This window comes from Monodon monoceros, unplaced genomic scaffold (assembly GCF_005190385.1).
Source record: "Monodon monoceros isolate NGI ecotype Baffin Bay Population unplaced genomic scaffold, NGI_Narwhal_1 Super_Scaffold_18, whole genome shotgun sequence".
In the NCBI taxonomy this organism is placed as follows: domain Eukaryota; kingdom Metazoa; phylum Chordata; class Mammalia; order Artiodactyla; family Monodontidae; genus Monodon; species Monodon monoceros.
The window spans coordinates 175,336,967-175,358,037 of record NW_021703774.1 but is presented as its reverse complement, the minus strand read 5'-3'; the positions used below and the strand labels follow the sequence as shown (position 1 = coordinate 175,358,037).

General features: G+C 41.2%; 1 protein-coding gene across 1 annotated transcript in view; it reads left to right on the top strand.

The window, feature by feature from the left end:
• Positions 1-21,071, top strand: part of PER3 (period circadian regulator 3) — a 64,089-nt gene that overhangs the window by 15,023 nt on the left and 27,995 nt on the right. The window contains 7 exon segments of the mRNA XM_029227559.1: positions 131-287; positions 4,427-4,532; positions 5,471-5,599; positions 6,036-6,162; positions 16,686-16,818; positions 17,589-17,713; positions 17,946-18,113. Of these exon segments, the coding sequence (XP_029083392.1) occupies positions 131-287; positions 4,427-4,532; positions 5,471-5,599; positions 6,036-6,162; positions 16,686-16,818; positions 17,589-17,713; positions 17,946-18,113 (945 nt within the window).

Below are 21,071 nucleotides of genomic sequence, written 5' to 3'. Positions count from 1 at the left end.
AACTGCTGAAACAATTTTTTTTTCTATTTTGACATTCTAAAACACTTACAAATAAATGCCTTAACAAAAGACATTTGTAATCAATATCCGTGTTAAATAAATTCTAATTTTGTCTTACTATTTTGTATAGTCTTGAAGTATGCAGGCCATCTTCCCTTTGAACATTCACCCATTAGATTTTGTTCTCAAAATGGGGATTACATTGTATTGGATTCCAGTTGGTCCAGCTTTGTGAACCCATGGAGCCGGAAGGTTTCTTTCATCACCGGTCGGCATAAAGTGCGAACGTAAGTCAGTCAGTTTGCGTATTTTCTAAAAAATCTTTTTCCAAATAATGTTCTTTGGCCCGTTGATTCCCCTTTGAATCAACTAACACGTGAACTAAACGAAGGACAGGTTTTTTTCAGTGCTTCTGGAAGACAGTTTGGCAATAAGTATCAAGGGCTTTATAAGATTTCTACCTCCTTGGCCTAACGATTCCCTTATTGGAATATTCCAAAGAAGCCGAAATACAGAAAGCCTTATAAAGAAAAGACAGATTTTGCAGCATTTTTAATTGTAATAGCTTAAATGTCTATCGTTAAGTAGATTCTGAAATATCTGCATGACATGTTATTATATTGGTCAATAAAAATTTTTACAGCGAGTGTGGGAAATTGATATATTAGATGATGTAAAAAGCAGCATACAGAAAGTTTTTATACAGTATGATTATAATTATGTTTAAAACACGAACACTGTGAAATAGGAAAAAGAAGATTAGAAGGAAAGAAAATACATTTTGGTTATGTGTGGATAGTGGGACTTTGGGTGAAGTTTTGTTTTTTTTCCTTTTCTGAATTTTAAGCTTCTCTTCAGTGAGCATGTAAAAGTTTTTATATCAGCCTTCTGCTGTCAAATTCCACTTATTTGTGTCGATTTTATTAAATCTTTTTTTTTTTTTGACGTGGACCATTTTTAAAGTCTTCATTGAATTTGTTACAGTGTTGCTTTCTGTTTTATGTTTTGTTTTTCTTGGCCTCGAGGCATGTGGGATCTTAGCTCCCCCACCAGGGGTTGAACCTGCACCCCCTGCCTTGGAAGGCAAAGTCTTTAACCACTGGACCACCAGTGAAGTCCCTAAATCTTTATTTTTAATATTTAAATTCTTTCATATTTATTCTCCTGCCAGCATGGCTGACCCAAGCCTGCTTGATTGTTGTTACCTGCCCATACAACAACCTTGCAAAATGGATCCAGAGCAACCTGGACCACGGTTCTTGTAATCTGAGATACTCCTGTAGTTCCTGGACTTTGTGGTCCATTTAAAGTTGACCTATAGGTTTCTTAACTGGCCCATCCCATAAGTTTCCTTTTGATGTCTGTTTCTTTTAAGAGTGGAAATTATACTTAACTCTTCAGTGTCATGCTGAAATTGAGCAACTCTGTCTTTTGTATTTTGTTATACAACTTTGTACACAGAAGAATAAAACTTCTGTGTACAGAACAGTACATCTCCCAGTAAGAGTATTTTATCACGTGTTATATCGTGATAGAGTGATGTTTTGGCCACGGTGAGATAGGCCTCAGGTTGCTCTGACCTTGTTGTGCTCCAGGGTTTGGCCTCTCAGCAGAGCAGTTCTGCCGCTTTAATGGAAGAATCGGGCTCCTTGCCGCCCTGACTCGTGAGGCTGATTTGTGGTAGAAAACTAACTGGATAATTGAGGTAACGAACATGACTGCCAAGGAAGTGCTATTCGTGCTGCTCAGAAAGGACTTTTTTTTTTCCCAGTAGGGAGACCTCTTGGGAAATGAAAATAAAATCAGATGGTTGGGGACTTCCCTGGTGGTCCAGTGGCTTAGACTCCGCCCTCCTAATGCAGGGGGCCCAGGTTCGATCCCTGGTCCGGGAACTAGATACCGCATGCCGCAACTCAAAAAAGGTCCCGCGTGCCACAATTAAGACCCGGCACGGCCAAATAAATAAATATTTTTTAAAAATCAGATGGTTCCTTAGGATGAATATAGGAAACCCCAAAGCAAGTACAGTTCCTCTGACGAGACGTCCATCTGGGTGTCTGTGGACCAGTCTGAGTACCTCCCTGTCAGTGCTAGAGGTGCATCCTAGATTCATTCTCCAAGCCATCCTTTCAGTTCTTTGATTAAAAATATATGGAATAAACCGACATATTAGTACTCCCAATGTTTTCAGTGTTTTTTAAAATTACACCAATAATTGCATCTCAAGATCCAGGATTATGTGAGGGAAAGAGTTTAGAGGCTAGTAGGTATTAATTTCTCTCATCGAACAGTAATTATCTATTACGCTTATAAAATTATTTTAATGCATTTATTCCTTCAGTAAGTGTTTACGGCCACCTGCTGAGTCAGGCGTTGTGCTAGGCTGAGGCTGAGGTTATAAACAGAACAGACGTTCCCTTTGCTGCCCACCGCGTATGGGAGAACGGAAAACAGCAATGGCACTGTGATGCGCTGAGCAGAGTTTTGGAAAGTGTGACAGTTGAAGTAGGGAGGGGGCTATGGGAGTGTCCGGCTCTCTCCAGGTCCTTCCCAGCGGCTCTGTGGGAAGGGAGGCTAGTTGCAGTTACCTCTGATTTTACAAAACAAACAAACCCGCATTCTGTGAAACAGAGTCACTTTCCCGGCGATCATTGAGGCAGGAGGTTGCAAAGTGGAGACGGACCCAGATTTCCTTCTTTACTCCTAGACCCGTTTCCTGACGTCCGCCGCCGCCGCCGCCACCGCCACAGCCAACGCTTCATGCCGAGCTTCACACCATTTGATGAAGGCGGCGAATCCTTTGAGTTCTGTAATTGGTGATTAAAAGCCCAACTTGGTTTTGTCGGAAGGGTCACCCCTGGGAACATCCACATCTCATAGCACAAAGCAGAACGTTCTGTTTCCACTCAGCATTGCACTTGAACAGCAGCCCAGACGCCTCTGGAAAATATTCAGGCTCACAGCACATGGGGATGCACTTTAGCCCCCAGGGACCCTTCTTTGACGCAGCCACGCTTTTACATGCCGGGACGTGGGAGGCGCCAGAGGAGCTAACGGAGCGTGGGAGGAGCCTGGCGCCCAGCGGCGGGTGGGGCAGGGCGGGGGCAGGGGGAGGAGGAGAGGAGGGGCACCTGAGACCTGAGACGTGCCAGCGTCAGGCTGTCGTCCAGGTGTAGCTGGCCCTCCGCGTCCCGCATCGCAGAGCCGGTGTCCCCGGACAGGGCCTGGTGCCTCCCAGGGTCTGGGCGGGGGCGGGGGGCCTGTGCCGGGGACGCGGCCTCTTCCTGACGCCTCCCGTGACCCCGCTGGCGTCCCGCCGTTCCTGCTAGGAGTTTCTGTCTTTGGGGAAGTGTTGCCGCGTGTCTGAGGTGTGAGAGGCAGCGTGCAGGACGCGTAACAGGAAAAGGAGGGAGAGCCGGCTCGTGGTCGGACGTGTGGCTTCAGACGCGCCCCGGCCGCCTGGCCACGGCAACTTGGCAATTTTCTTCACCTCTGACGGGTTGATTCCTACCTCCCAGGGTCGCGAGGACTCAGGAGGTGACGTGCCCGGCCCGCGGCACGTCCGGTATTAGCAGCACTAGTGCGACCGAGGTGCCGAGAGGCCGGACGGTGTGGTGGCCGAGAGCGTGCGGTCTGGAGCCGGGACTCTGGGCCCCGAGAGCACCTGGCAGACCTGACAGCGGGAGACCTGAGCCGGGGTCTGGCTCAGGGAAGCGAGGAAGGGGGTGCCTGGTGGAGCGGCTGGCACAGCGCCCGGCACGTCGTAAGGGTGTAGAAAATGTCACTTATTCTCGATGTGTGTTATAAAACAGCACTTCCTGTCGCATAGAGGGGCCTAAGTGAATGTCAGTCGCTTGTCTTTGCTGCTCTTTCTGCTGACGTGTCTGCCTCTCACTGTATTCCGGTGGTAGATTTCAGATGCTCTAGAATTGGGGTATAAATAAGACTGAAGATTTTGTGGCAACCACATGTTCACCACGCGGGTGGGCTGCAGAATCGTCTTTACTAGGTAGCTTGAGCGATTAAGTGCATTAAGCGTTCAGTGTGTTTGCCAAGCTTAAGGTCCTAAAATTTCTCATAGCCAGTAGGTTACTCAGTTCATGTTAAATTCTGAGACCAGTAGCTGTTAAAGGTATTTTAGTAGCTAGGGGTATACCCACCACTGATTTTAATTTATACAGATGCGGTAGAATGACTACAGCTGCAGAGAAACTAAAGAAGACGGTTAATACCTCATTTGTTTCCTAGGATTCTCTCTACCTCTATGAATAGAGTTTGAGCTTCATATTTTCTATATTTGGACTTGAAGAGCTGCTTTGTAAAAGCATAGGTTTATTGTTTGAATTTTCTATTAAGAATCACTTTAGCCTTCGTTGTAAATGAACTTGAAATTGTCTGACTCAATCTTTCACTTGGCATTTTGTAGGAGTCCACTAAATGAGAATGTTTTTGCCACCGGAATAAAAAAGATGAACAGTAATGACGAAGACATAACAGAATTACAAGAACAAATTCACAGACTTCTCTTACAGGTAAAGTGAGAGATTTTAAAAAAACAAACATAATATTCCCATAATTGTCTTTAATTTTAACGTTCAGTCTTAGTAAAGTCACTTCACAGAAATAAACCGTGAGGAGAGAGAAATCCTTACCCTGTACATTTCAGAAATTTTTATCTTCCTCTTTTTGTTTTCAAATTAAATTTCATTAATTTTGTTTTCCCTTTTTCTGTGTTAAATACACAGGACTTTTTGTAAGAATCCAATTTAAGACGACAAACAGAGTCATAGGAAGCAATGAGATAGAGAAGTTATTTTTAAATGAGAGAATCATTCTTGTATTCCAGACGCTGCCAGTGTTTTGGCTTCACTGTTTTTTTTTTAATAATTACAGTTTTAAAGGTGGGGAGAGGGGTGGCAGGTCTCTGTATCTCTAGTCATTATGAGCCAAAGTAGGAAAAACTGCTTGTTGAAAACAAATACCAAAATGCTTTCTACTAGAGAGTCAATCAGTAAACTTGTCAAGCATTTACTGATGGTGTCACTAAAACTGTTACCCAGTAGTGTTCAAAATGTCTTTCATGCAGTCTCTAGAGTTCATAAAGTATCTCTGAGGTTCTTGGGGAAAAGTACAGTATATATTTAATTTGTTCTGTCTATTCCAAACTCAGCATAAAGAGTTAAGAGTTTATTTTCATGTTTTGTTAAATTTATTTACTGTGGCTTTTAAAACGTTTGTTCTAGAAATACCCACCTAGACTAGAAAAGTAGGTTCTGCCCTTGAGAATTACCAAGATGAGAGAGGAATGTCTTTCATGTCAGCATTATCCTTCACACGCCTCATTTAGGATTTCAGAAATTTTAATCTTAATTTTGTGATGACTGTAGGTAAGCTCAGAGGTAGGTAATGCTGTGTCTCTCCTCCGATGGCCACATCACCCGGGGCTGCGACGGGCCCCTCTCTCTTGCAGCCCGTTCACGGGAGCGCATCCAGTGGCTATGGGAGCCTGGGGAGCAGCGGGTCTCAGGAGCATCACCTCAGCATCGCATCCTCCAGTGAGTCCAGCGAGCGCTGCATGGAGGAGGTGCAGAAGGCACCGGTGAGCGAGCACACGTGTGCTTCTGAGCACGTGTCCTTTTCTTCCTGTGTTGTTAACCGTAACGTGTCGGTGCTGGTTCTGTACCTCGACACATGTGGCTTCTTAGTTCTCGTCTGGAAGATCTCATCTGGTAATAGACATTCTGATGCATTCCGGTTTGGGAAAATGTCTCTAAAAAGAAAATATCACCTTTAGAAGGTGATATTTGGGTCAATTGTGTGCTTCCTAAAAATGAGCGTGTTGTGGACAGATTGCTGTAAAGCTTCACTGCTCCTCGTGCGCTGTGGTGCAGCGGGAGACTGAATTAATATGCTATTACTGTGCTTTCAGTCATTCTGTCTACAGAGAACCAAAAGTCAAATGTGTTTCGTTTATGTATCTTTTAATGCACATTTTTGTAATCTTTGAAACATTGGTTATCATTCTTTTCCCTAAGTTGACTTTGCAGCAGGTCTATGCCAGTGTAAACAAAATCAAGAATCTAGGCCAGCAGCTGTACATCGAGTCAAGGGCCAAATCACCAAAGAAGCAAGTGGTGGAGACCGGCCCGGGACAGCGTGGTGGTGAGTCAGCAGGGTCGCCCCGCCCCCCTCCCAGAGCGGCCCTCACGAAGCCACGACTCTGGGCTGCTGCTCTTCAGGTTTACGTGCCCAGATAACAAAAGTAACAGTACTACTACTAATAATAACAATGGCAGCAGCAAATACTGTCCCGAAAGCTAAATGGTATTAGAATGTATTCACAGTATACTTCTACTAAAGAATTGACTTTTCTGCTAACTCCACCCAATTCGTAGATTCCCTCCATATGAGCTATCTGTAAACCAAAAGAGGTAATTTTAGAATACATTTCAGATAATAAGTATATTAAAATGATAATCCCTCCCTTTCATTTCAAACAAATGGAGAATGTTTGTGACCTAAATTGAATGAAAAACTTGGCCTTTTTCTTGATTACATGTTTACTTTTCTCAAATGTGAGGTAGGGAGTACCCCAGAGGAATTGGATCAGTCGTGATGGTTGACGTTATTTTGAGAAGCTAACCTGCGTGCTTCTGTATACAGAATTATATAGTTCTGTATATATAAAGTTTTGTAATATAGAGATCAAATTATGCTAACTACTTAACTTAGATAACTTTCTCTTAATTTTTCTCCTTGAATGTTAATATCAATATAATTTGGGAAGTCGTTATAGATTTTGGCCACCTAAATGTCCTTGATGGTCCCTACCACCGTCAAATGTGGGTGTTCTACACAGTAGGGTGAAAATTCTTCCCTTAAGTCAATAATAGTAGCTGTACTTTTCAGGACTTGATATGATTGCCACAAGAAAAATATCAAACTGCTGCTCCTACAGGTGATATCACTGGAGCCCGTAGGACACCCTCCAGACACAGCAAGTCCCGTCCTTTTGTTTTTTGGGTTCTTATTCATCTTGGCAGGAGGTTTCAAGTTCTGTTTGTTTCTTTTGCTGTAGACGTAAGGGCACAAGGAAGAAATGACAACCTTTTTCGGTCCCGTGAAACCATCAGATCTCCCCCACAAAAGAATTTATCTTAAATATCTTTCTTGTTGTGTATCATTATTCCATATCCTGCCAGAGAAAATTCTTGGAGGAGATTTTAATCTAAAATTTCTAGATGTTTTCTTCATTGTCTGATCCACTCAGTGCCACTTGCTGCTGCCTTGGCCTACGACGTCATGTTAGTGCCACAGTCTTACATCCTGACCTCTGGAATTTCTTCTCAGGGTAGAAATCCTTTCTAACCTCCTGCTTTATTCCGTTTCTTATCACCTGTCATTGCACTGGTCTAGTAATACCATCAGTACTGTTGTTTTGAAGGCTATATATTTAAGCATCATCCATGTTCAATCATTCAACATTTTATAAAATTTAAGCTTTACCTAACCCTGTGTACTTAGGCTGCTATTTTAGAAACTGAAATTTTCTTACTGCTTAGCTATGTGCTATATTTGACTAATACACATAGGATGCCACTTTGTGGGGAAGTTATGCCATTTGGAATAACTTTGGAGAACTAATGTTATTTGGGCGTCTTGTTTTTATTAACAGCTTAAGACCTACAAGTTTAAAGAGCTAGTAAAAAAATCTTTATTACTCTTTACTGAAGAGAAACAAGAAGGTGACTTAAAGATAGAAAACGTTGTAATTCGAATATTAGAAATTGAGTAGAGATATACACCAATGAAAAGGAAAATACTAAATGGTCATTGTATATATATTTTATTATATACAGGGTGCTGGAGCACACAAGAACATAAGGTTTTAAGTATGTATGTTTACCTTTCTTATAAAGGCAGGTTATGCTTTAGAATAGAGGAAGAAGGGAAACTTTTGGGTTTCCCTGGTGGCGCAGTGGTTAAGAGTCCGCCTGCCAGTGCAGGGGACACGGGTTCGATCTCTGGTCCGGGAGGATCCCACATGCCACGGAGCAACTAAGCCCGTGAGGCACAACTACTGAGCCTGCACTCTAGAGTCCATGAACCACAGCTACTGAGCCTGCGTGCCGCAGCTACTGAAGCCCATACACCTGGAGTTCATGCTCCGCAGCAAGAGAGGCCACCGCAATGAGAAGCCCGTGCACCGCAACGAAGAGTAGCCCCTGCTCGCCGCAACTAGAGAAAGCCCACGTGCAGCAACGAAGACCCAATGCAGCCAAAAATAAACAAATAAAATAAATCAATTTTTTTAAAAAAAAAGAAGGGAAACTTTTAAACTTATTACGGAAGGGCAAGGAACAACAAAGAGATGTAAAGTCCCTTCCTCAGCCATACAGACCGACGCCAGCTGCCAGAGAAGTAATTGGGGAAATTGGGGAAAACTGAACGTTCTACTGCGAGGGTGATGCAAAGCCCAAGTGAAAGATGATTCATACACTGAACTAACTCAAGAGTGAGAGTGCTTTGGTTTCTGCTCGGGGAGAGCTGGAAAGAGCATCATTCCAAACTTACGAGGAAAAAAGCCAGACGGGCAGCAAGTTCGTGTTCTTTCTTGAACCCGTCAGAGTGCTGAGGTTACAGGGCAGCCAGCAGGCCTGAAATCTGAGAAGAGGCACACACTTGCAAGGAGAAGTGAGGTAAGTGCTGGATCCTGTGACTGACTGATTCAAGTCACCTACAAGAGACAGACCTTCTCTGAGGCACAGTGCAGGGAAGACCAAAGCCTGGAAGTGGAGCAGATGTTGGAAAAAAGAGCTCTCAGGAAACCAGCCTCCACCTGAAGCACAGTGTCACTAGAGGGATCTGAAAGCTGTCATACAGTGAGTGAAACCATAGCAACAACAAACCTCAGACCTGGCCTAAAGTTTAATTAGATTAACCGGAACACAGACCTAGTGGAAGGAAAGCCATGCTCAGTCCCTACTGTCTTATACATGTTCACTTTTCAGCAAATTATGAAGCATATGCAAAGCAAGGAAAAAAACCTCCTAAGAGACAAAGCAGTCATCCGAACAAGAGCAAGAGTCCGGTAGGACACAGATGTTGGAAATAACTCTGAACAATAAGTACATTAAAGGCTCTAATGGACAAAGTAGGTAACATGCAGAAACCGCCGAAGTAATCACAGCATCGAGATGGAACACGAAAGAGAGGATCAGATGGAAATGTTAGAAGTGCTGGAGATGAATACATGCCTTTGGTGGGCACTCAACCAAGAAAAGAATCAGTAAACTTGAAGATAGATAAATAGAAATTACACAGCTGAAACACAAAGAGAAAGGAACATACAAGATAGACCCTTTTAAGAATTTGGGGACAAGATTAAATGATCCAACATATGAGTAATTGGAATCCCGGGAAAAATACTCGAAATGATGGCTGATTTTCCAGATTCAAAGAACATCAAGTAGCGTAAATACAAAAAAAAAAGAAAAAAAGAAAAACACCACACACTTGGGCATATCATATTCAAACTAAAATAAAACCAAAGAGAATATCTTGAAGGCAACCAGAGGAAAATGATAGATTACAGAAAAACAAAGATAAGAGTAAGAATTACAGGAGACATTTCTTCAGAGACTGTGAACGTTAGAACACGATAGAGTAACATCTTCAAAGGAAAGAAACCATCAGCGTAGAATGGTACACACAGTGGGAAGTATCTTTCAGAAATGAAGGAGATACAAAGATTTTTCTCAGACAAAAACTATGGGAATGTATTGCCAGCAGATCTGTTCTATAAGAATCCTAAAGGAATTTGTAAAGGTAGAAGGAACATGATGTCAGGCATAACACTTGGATCTGCACAAAGAAATGAAGAGCACTGGAAGTGGAATAAATGAAGATAAAATAAATTTTATTTTTTACTCATTTTTAATTACCGTAAAACATAACTAACTAAAGCAACAATAGTATTCTGCACGTATAACATATGTAAAAATACTGCAAAGGATGGGAGTGAGGTATTAGGAATATACTGTGTAAATTCTTCCCATATTATAGTATTTGGAGTATGCTATTTGGAGATAGAAACTGAGTCCTTAAAGATGTATATTGTAAACTTTAGGACAATTATTAGTAAAAGTTTTTAAAGAAGTGTAAATAATGTCAGTAGAGGTGTTAAAATGTAATTTAAAACACTTAACCCAAAATGAGGTAGAAAAGGAGGGAAAAAGAAACAAAAAACCCAGATGGAACAAATGGAAAACAGCAAGAGGTACATTTTAATCCAGCTACATCAATCACATTAAATGTGAATGATCTCAGTATATCAGTGAAAAGACTTGGAAATTGTGAAACTGGATGAAAAAACAAGATGCAGCTACCTATTATCTACAAAAACCCATTATGAAAATTAAAAACATAGGTTAAAAGTAAAAGGTTAGAAAAGATATACCATGCTAACAGGAGTCAAAGGAAAACTGGAAAGCTATATTAAGGTCAGACACAGTAGACTTTAGAACAAGGGCTTCAGAGAGATATTGCATAAAGACAAGGGGGGTGATTCTCTGAGAATATAAAACAATCCTGTTTAGGCACCTAACATCAGAGCTTCAAAATACACGAAGCAAAAACTGATAAAAACTTCAAGGAGAAATAAACAAATCCACAGTGATAGTCGGGGACTGCAGCAAATCAAAACCACGATGAGATATCAGCTCACACCTGTCAGAATGGCCGTCGTCAAAAGGGCAAGAAATAGCAAGTGTTGGTGAGAACGAGGAGCAAAGGGAGCCCACTTACACTGTTGGTGGGAATGTAAATTGGTGCAGCCTCTATGGAAAACAGTATGGGGCTTCCTCAAAAAATTAAAAATAGAACTACCATATGATCCAGCAGTCCCATTTATGAGTATTTATCTGAAGAAAACGAACACACTAATTTGAAAAAATACGTGTGCCACTATGTTCACTGCAGAATTATTTACAATAACCAAGATATGGAAACAACCTAAGTGTGTATCCGTGGATGATTGGATAAAGAAACTGGTATAGAGAGAGAATGGAATACTATTTGGCTACAAAAAAAGAATGACGTCTTCCTTGTGGCAACATGGATGGACCTCAGGAGTATTATGCTACATGAAGTAAGTCAGAGAAGGACAAGTAGCATATGATCTCACTTGTATGTGGAATCTAAAAATACAAACCAGAACTCCTAGATACAGAGAATAAATTGGTGGTTGCCAGAGGGGAAGGGGGTTGGGAGGTGGGCAAAATGGGTGAAGGGGATCAGAAGGTACAAATTTCCATCTATAAAACAAATAAATCATAGGGATGTAACGTGCAGCTTGGGGGCTATAGTCAGTGATATTGTACTGCAGATTTGAAAGTTGCTCTTATCACAAGAAAAACATTCTTTAACTTTATATGGTGACAAATGGTAACTAGATTATTGTGATCATTTTGCAGTGTATACAAATGTTGACGCATTATGTTGTACACTTGAGGCTGATAGAATGTTGCCTGTCGATTATACTTCAATTTTTAAAATATAAATTTCTAGAAGAAAACATAGGAGAAAATCTTTGTAATATTGGGTTTGGAAAGAGGTTTTAGATATGACATCAAAAGCATGATCCATAAAAGAAAGAAATTGATAAATTAGACTTTATTGAAATTAAAACTGTTTCTTTGAAAGACGTTGGTAAGACATTGGTAAGACAATGAAAAGACAAAATATTTGCAAATTATATATAAAGAGCTGTATCCAGCATACATAAAGAACTCTCAAAATTTAACAGTAAGAAGTTAAACATCCCAATTTTAAAATGGTCAAGAGATCTAAACACTTTTCCAGTGAAGATGTATAGATGGCAAATAGCATATGAAACAACACTCAATCTCATTGGTCATTAGGAAGTTAAAAACACATCACACACCCGTTAAAATGGCTAAAATTAAAAGAACGAAAACTGACAATACTAAGTTCTGGCAAGAATGCAGAGTAACTGGAGCTGTCACACGTTGCTGAGGGTAATGTAAAATTGTGCAGCCACTTTGGAAAATGCGGTAATTTATTATAAAGTTAAATATCTTATAATCTTACCATATTACTCAGCAATTCCATTCTTATTTACCCAAGTGAAAAAAAGAAGCAAGTTCACACAAAATCCTGTCTGAAAATGTTTATGACACTTTATTCACACTCACCCAAAATTGGAAACAACTTCCATGTCATTCAGCAGGTGAGTAGATAAACTGTGATACATCCACCCAATGGAATACCACTCAGCGATAAAGAAAAATGAACTTGGGCTTCCCTGGTGGCGCAGTGGTTGAGAGTCCGCCTGCCGATGCAGGGGACACAGGTTCGTGCTCCGGTCCGGGAAGATCCCACATGCCGAGGAGCAGCTGGGCCCATGAGCCATGGCCGTTGAGTCTGTGCGTCCGGAGCCTGTGCTCCGCAACGGGAGAGGCCACAACAGTGAGAGGACCGTGTACCGCAAAAAAAAAAAAGAGAGAGAGAAAAGAAAAAAAAAAATGAACTTGATTCACGCAGCAATGCAGATGGATCTTAAATGCATTTTGCCAAGTTAAAGAAGCCAGAGCTAAAAGGTTGCATGTTGTGTGGTTCTGTTCTGGGAAGGCATTACTTCTGGAACACAGTAGGTCCGGAAAACAGATCAGTATTTGCTAAGGTTGCGGGATGTGTTGACTGCAAAGAGGCAGCTGGAGGGAAATGTTTGAGTGAGAGAAACGTTCTTTTTGTTACTCTGGTGGTGGAATCACAACTGGCTGTGCATTTGTTAAAACTCATAGATCTGTTGTGCCTCACCCCACCCCAGAATGTAGAGGGAACCCAAGATGAGGTATAGGCTGTGACAAGTGACCCTAACCAAGTTACGAACTAATGGCATAAACATCCTGAAGGAGGTGGGGAAGAAAGTTGCTGAGTAGCTTTGCAAATCCGTGTCTTCGCTGGACACCCCAGCACTAAATCCAAAACATAAATGTACACAAACACAGTATTCAGGAAACTGATTTCTCACCATAGTGCAGGCTAGCAATTCTGAAGCTACTTTACATGCAGAGTAGAACTGAGCAAGTAGGCAAACACATTGCAGATAATGAGATTCCTCGCCACTGGAGAGGGACATAGCAAATGAGCAGAGGGAATGCTAGCGTGAACTCTGGTGCTGGATTGGAGTTAAAGGTATCAGCATGGACTCATGCCTTTTTGCTTAATGGATGGATGGACGGATGGACAGACAAGAGCTGATATACATACAGATATATATTTGTTTTGTCCATTGAGGGGACCTACAAGGAGGGACACATTTACCAATGAGCACACCCAGTACCCAGGTCTTATTTCCTATGTGTTTTTCCCGTAAAAGAAACCAGAGAAGTAAGGAAGTGCTCAAGAAAAAAGGGAGAAAATGGCATGTCTGAGGGACACAGGAGACAACTTGAAAGAGCACGTAATGCCAAAACTGGAACAATTTGAGCAACAAAATAAATAATGATAGTATTGGATTATAACACAGCAAATGAGTGTCCAGGAGTCCCTGCTGATAAATGATTGGATGAATAAATAAAAGAGAAAGGGGAGAAGGGAAACTCTTCCTAATAGAAAAAGCTTGATTAATGTAGGAGTAAAAAAAATAGGAATTGCTCTTAGAATGCCACAGTAGTCATTATGCTGTACGCCTTAAACTTACTACGGTATGTCAATTATATTTCAATAAGACTTAGAGAATAAAGAAAGAATTCCACAATAGTAACTGTTGCAGGGCATATCCTCCAGTGAGTGCTAAAATTAGATGAAAGGTTTTTTAAAATTGTGGTTTTAGGTGTGTAATTTCCTATTTTTAAATGTACAGTTTGGTGGCATTAAGTATATTCACAGTGTTGTGCAAACAATAGGTGAAAGTATAAAAGAAACAGGATATTTGCATGGCTTCAAAGTATTCCTCCAGAACATTTATTGCTTACATCTTTTATTACCTTGTAAAATAGTAACTTTACATAAGAGAAACCTGGCAGGCATCACCTTAACCAATGATCAAGGTTAATGTGTCAGTAATAAAACATCACCACCGTGAACTGCACTTCTGTGGCAATTTTCCCCCAAGATGCATGACCTCAACCTAATCATAAGAAAACACCAGAGAAACACAAATGGAGGGGCATTTCTAAACAATTCCTGCCCCGTACTCTTCAGAAGTGTCAGGATCATGAAAGACAAGGAAAGACTAAGGAGGCATTTGACAACTAAATTCATTTGTGACACCCTGGTTGGACTTCTGGACCAGAAAAGCGACGCTTAGTGGGAAAACAGGTGAAATCCAAATGGACTGTAGCTCAGTATGCCACTGTTAATTTCCTAGTATCATTCATTTTCCTATGGTTATGTGAGGTGTGACATTAGTGGAAGCTGGGTGAATGGTATATGGGAACTCTCTACCATTTTTGTAACCCTTTGAAACCTTCAAGTTGAAAATTCTTAAAAAATTAAAAGTAAAATTAGGGCTTCCCTGGTGGCGCAGTGGTTGAGAGTCCACCTGCCGATGCAGGGGACACGGGTTCGTGCCCGGGTCCGGGAAGATCCCACATGCCGCGGAGCGGCTGGGCCCGTGAGCCATGGCCACTGAGCCTGCGCGTCCGGAGCCTGTGGTCCGCAACGGGAGAGGCCACAACAGTGAGAGGCCCGCGTACCGCAAAGGAAAAAAAAAAAAGTAAAATTAATGAGTGAAAGTGAAGCAGTTTTCCATAATTCCCTCTGAAAATAGAGAAGCCTCTTCCAAGCAGCTAAACTAACCTTTATTAGTAGTATCAACAGTAGCTAATATTTCTTAGTCTCTCAACAGCATTTGCATAATTCTTTACTCTTCTTCCTTGAAATAGTTTCCCCTCTTGGTTTCCATGACACCAGACCTTGCAGGATCTGCCTCTTCCTGGATAAGTCTCCTTCTGGCTTATTCTCTACTGAAAGTTCAAGTTCAGCGCTCCAGACTGAGGTCTTTTTTCCTCTCTCTATACCTCTGCTATCTGGTATGGTAGCCACTAACCACATTTTGCAATATAAATTCAAATTAATTACAAAGAAATAAAATGTGAAATTTAGTTCCTCAGTTGCTGTAGCCACACTTCAAATGCTAGTCGCTGGGTCTGGTGTTAGTGGCTACCAGGTTGGACAGCACAGATAAAGGACAATTCTGTCATTGTAGAACGTTCTGTCGGACACCAGTTCAACACAGGCAGTGCTGTGTACTCTCCGTTGCAACACATAAGCAATGCACTATGTCTGTCATCCCCCTTAGTGAGGCCAAGATCAGTCAGTTGTACGGGTAGTAACATTGTGAAGGTCCCCGTCAACTTTTCACCTTTGGTTTTATTCCTTGGTAATCTTTGCCTGAAGCAGTTGTTTTACTCCTTTTTTAAAAAGATACATATGAAATTATTCATGTAATTGTTCTAGGTGATATCTTTCTATATCAGTGCATTTAAATCTGAGCTCATTTTTAATAACTACATAATATTGATTGTATATGTCCTAAAGTATCATGTATATCCCAAAGTACTATTTAATTTTGCTGAATAAGTACATATTCTCAAGCATGTGTTATTTTATTTATTTATTTTTTTTTTTAACATCTTTATTGGGGTATAATTGCTTTACAATGGTGTGTTAGTTTCTGCTTTATAACAAAGTGAATCAGTTATACATATGTTCCCATATCTCTTCCCTCTTGCGCCTCCCTCCCTCCCACCCTCCCTATCCCACCCCTCCAGGCGGTCACAAAGCACCGAGCCGATATCCCTGTGCCATGCGGCTGCTTCCCACTCGCTATCTACCTTACGTTTGTTAGTGTATATCTGTCCATGCCTCTCTCGCCCTGTCACAGCTCACCCTTCCCCCTCCCCATATCCTCAAGTCCGTTCTCCAGTAGGTCTGTGTCTTTATTCCTGTCTTACCCCTAGGTTCTTCATGACATTTTTTTCTTAAATTCCATATATATGTGTTAGCATACGGTATTTGTCTTTTTCTTTCTGACTTACTTCACACTGTATGACAGACTCTAGGTCTATCCACCTCATTACAAATAGCTCAATTTCGTTTCTTTTTATGGCTGAGTAATATTCCATTGTATATATGTGCCACATCTTCTTTATCCATTCGTCCGATGATGGGCACTTAGGTTGTTTCCATCTCCGGGCTATTGTAAATAGAGCTGCAATGAACATTTTGGTACATGACTCTTTTTGAATTATGGTTTTCTCTGGGTATATGCCCAGGAGTGGGATTGCTGGGTCGTATGGTAGCTCTATTTTTAGTTTTTTAAGGAACCTCCATACTGTTCTCCATAGTGGCTGAACCAATTCACATTCCCACCAGCAGTGCAAGAGTGTTCCCTTTTCTCCACACCCTCTCCAGCATTTATTGTTTCTAGACTTTTTGATGATGGCCATTCTGACTTGTGTGAGATGATATCTCATTGTAGTTTTGATTTGCATTTCTCTAATGATTAATGATGTTGAGCATTCTTTCATGTGTTTGTTGGCAGTCTGTATATCTTCTTTGGAGAAATGTCTATTTAGTTCTGCCCATTTTTGGATTGGGTTGTTTGTTTTTTGCATGTGATATTTTAAATTGTGTATCCTTTCATTCTCTTTCAGATGAGCAGAAGGCCTTTTCTTCCTTCCAGACGTTAAAAAATAATAGCATGTACACCAAGTCTTGTAAGGATTTGAGAAGGTATCAGCATAGCCCATCCTATCAGCAATTAAACTGTATTGATAGCGTTATCAGGTATGAGACACAAGTTTTGATAACATGTTAGTTTTTCCAGAAGCATATGTTGTCACTATGGGGCCTTTATATCATTTTTTTTTTTTTTTTTTTTTTTTTTTTGCGGTACACGAGCCTCTCACTGTTGTGGCCTCTCCCGTTGCGGAGCACAGGCTCCGGACGCGCAGGCTCAGCGGCCATGGCTCACGGGCCCAGCTGCTCCGCGGCATGTGAGCTCTTCCCGGACTGGGGCACGAACCCGTGTCCCCTGCATCAGCAGGCAGACTCTCAACCACTGCGCCACCAGGGAAGCCCCTATATCAGCTGCTTATTTTTCACTATAAATCAATGGATATCTACTACTAACAACTCATAATAAATTGAACATTTTGGGGGATGCAAAAAATTAGAAGATGCATCCCTTCTTTGAATATAGTTGAGAAGACAAGACCTACACTCATAAAAATTAAGATTTGACGATCAGTTCAAGACCATAGTCAGGGAAATGTAACAACCCCGTGATGTAGGCCAGGATGGTCAGGGAAGCCTTCACCCAGGAAGAAAGTGAGGGACTTCCCTGGTGGTCCAGTGGTAAAGACTGCGCTCCCACTGCAGGGGCACAGGGTTCGATCCCTGTTCGGGAAACTAAGATCCCACATGGCGCGCAGCGCGGCCAAAAAAAAAAAGAATGTGAAATACCCCAAACAGAGGTGGTGTGAGAAAAGCAGAAAGGTGGAGGATGGCCAAGTTGGGAGCAGGTAGGAATACGCAACCGAATTACCTTGTTGCAGGTACCTGAAGAGCTACACCATTCCAGCTTTGAAGAGAAAGCGTATCTCCTGTACAAATACGACTTCCTCATCCTCGGAAGAAGACGGACAGAGCCACAGAGCAGATGATGGCCAAGCACTGCAAGGTGACAGGAATGCCTTTCATAGTTAGATCAGGAGAGTTATTACAAAGCCACCCCTCTCTGTTTTCTCGACTTTAATTATTTCATTGTAATCACAAAGAATCCACATTGCCTCTTTATGGCCAGTAGGTTTTAACTTGTCAGTTATAAGTGGTTGTAAATTGTTTGGGTCTTTAATAATGAATTTCTAGTTGGGAATTTTTCTTTTCATTGTCAGTTGCTCTTACATCACCAGCTGTTTCTCAGATCCCAGCCGTACCTACATCAGAAATGCCAGCTAATGGACGGTCCACAGATGCTGAAGGAGGAACTCCACAGGCCCTGACCGAGGAGGCTCTGAGCCTGGACGTGAGGCAGTGCAGCTACAGCAGCACTGTTGTTCACATGCCACCACTGGAGTCAGGTACCACGGTACCTTCTATTTTAAAATCCACTCAATGTTAAATACACCGTCGTGAGAAAACAAGTCATTAATGCCATTTACTTAGCAATGACATCTAAATTATAAATACTTTTTTCTTTAATTCAGTTACAGTATTTTTGGAAATATCATCACGTTTATGTTGGTTACATACTTAGGACTGTATTTCTTAGGTATGTCCTTTGCCAGTCAACTCTTGACACACGTAAGGCACCTAGAATAGTACCTGATACATAATAATAAGCCCTCAATTGTTGATGGGACTGCCTTGGGTCACTTTGTTGCTGACCTTGAAAGAAAGTGTCCAATTCAAACTTGGACTGTAGTTGTGACTAGATGGGTCATATATACATTCAAATTTTGTTTGGTAACAATGAGGACAGTATGTTTGAAATGCTCTTCCTTTAACATAATGATTTGGTGAACTATTCTGATGTCTTCTTTTTATTCCTTTTTACTGTCTCCTATCCTTTTTCACTTTTGCATTATTCATAAGGATTTGGTGGATGAAGAAATGGTGACAAACGTGTTCAATCAGGTTTTCGGATTATGTCTAACACCTTTGCTAGTCTTCAGTGGTATATAAGTTACCATATGCTGAGCTGTGACTGTGTACCATTCCCTTCCCCTAGTTCTTCATATAAATTAATTCATTTAATCCTCACAACCACCCTTTGAGGTGGAGAACGTTATGTTACTAGGTGGATTGTGGACTGGTGGGAAAAGGCCAGATCGACAGCTGTTGTGAGATTAGATTATTTCTGTTTGTTTTTCTATTATATTATTGATATTATACTATTAGATGATTTCCGTATATCTTATTCTATTATTTCTATTATTTCTAATTAGCCACAGATAGAGTTGTTTTGGAGTTGACCTAGTCCCTCAGGAGAGGAGCAGATGCGTGTTTTTAGTGTACCTGTTCTTAAATACTTTGGATTCCTATGTGGGCGTGTAGCTGTCAGCGACACAGTCCATGCAAGGTAGGGCCTCACCCAACATGGAAAGCTCTTTTTTTGACTGTGCCACTATAGTTTGTATACTCTGGTTTTATATTACTGTTTTGAAAGAATCTATACTACAATCTACATGCTTTCATTTAAAGAATAAGGGATATTTACTGATAATCATTTCTCCTGACCTTAAACCAGTCTCAGCATCTACAGGTGCTCATCTTTATTCTAAGGAGAGAAAGCAGAATCAGAGCCCAGATGTTCTTGAACTGCATCTGTCTTTTGCTTTCTGGAAAGCCCATACTCCTGGAGTTTATACCTTATGCTAATAACGAGTTGGGTCTGAGGACCATGACCCCAAATGCATTTCTCTGCAAGTTATTACTTCTGTTTTATATACGGAACAATTAAGGCACGAACAGGTTAAGTAACAGCTTGCCCAAAGTCACACAGCAAACGAGTGGCAGAGTAGAGAATCAAACACTGACAGTTAGTCTCCAGAAACCATTGCCATTACAGATATTTTTAAATCTATAGCAGGGTTGATGGAGTATGAGATACAAAAATTAGCTAAAAAGCCAAGAGATAAACTAAAATGTAATTTTTAAAAACAAATAATCCAAAAGAAGGACAGGAAAGGACGATTAGGGCAACAACAACAACAATAAAACCAGGGAACCTATCAAACCAAGAAAATAATAGCTCTAAATCCAACTAAGTCTATAATTACATAAAATGGCAGAAATTGTCAGAACAGATAAAAGTAAGTCAAGACCCAAGTATGTGCTGTCTGCAGAGTACAATATAAATCCACAAATGGGCTGAGAACAATTGGATGGGGAAGATGCACAATCCAAACAACACGCCCAAGAAGGCTGAGTGCCTGTATTAATGGCAGACTTCAGGAGGGAGTCTTGCCAGAGACGTTCCATTGTGACAAAGCAGCCAGTTCGTCAAGAAGACGTAACAAACACGGAAGTGTTTTCACTCATAACAGACCTTTAAAGATCGGAAGCAAAAATTGAATGAGTCAGAGAAAGTCTTTCCAGAATCACAGTGGAAGAACTTAACACCCCTTTTCTGCAAATGTTAAAACATCTTAACAAAATAGATGATCTGAACAGTGTGGTCAGCCACTTGACCTAATTGATATCTAGAGAGCACAACACACAATAACTGCGTTATACATGTTCTTTTCAAGTGCACATGATATGTTCACTGAGATATAAAATAGGTTGGGGTGTAATGCAAGTCTCAAATTTGAAATAATTGATGTTTTACAAACTACACTCTTTGGCTAGAGTTAATTCAATTAGAAGTCAGTAAAAGTAAGATATTTATAAAGAGATTAATAACTTGAAATGCCAGTGTTGGAGAAGAAAAGTCTCAAATCAGGGATCTAAAGTTCCACTTTAAGAAGCTAGCCAAAAATAAATCAAACCAAAACCCAAAACACAATAAACCCAGGTAGAAGGAGGGAAGTAATAGAGATAAAAGCAGAAATCAACAAAGTAAAAAACAGACAGTACAGAAAATTAAAGCTCAAAGTTGCTTCTCTGAAAATGAACAAAAATTGATAAACCCTTTATGCCAAGTACCACACAGTTTTGATTCCTATAGTTTTATAGTAAGTCTTGAAATCAGGTAGTGTAAATCCTCCAACTTTGTTCATTTTCAAGATTGCTTTGAATATTCTAATTCAAAAAGTCCTGCAGCGGGGCTTCCCTCGTGGTGCAGCGGTTAAGAATCCGCCTGCCAACACAGGGGACACGGGTTCAATCCCTGGTCCGGGAAGATCCCACATACCATGGAGCAGCTAAGCCCGAGTGCCACAGCTACTGAGCCTGCGCTCTAGAGCCACGAGCCACAACTACTGAGCCCACGAGCCACAGCTACTGAAGCCTGCGTGCCTAGAGTCTGTGCTCCACAACAAGAGAAGCCACAACAATGAGAAGCCCGCACACCAAAACGAAGAGTAGCCTCCGCT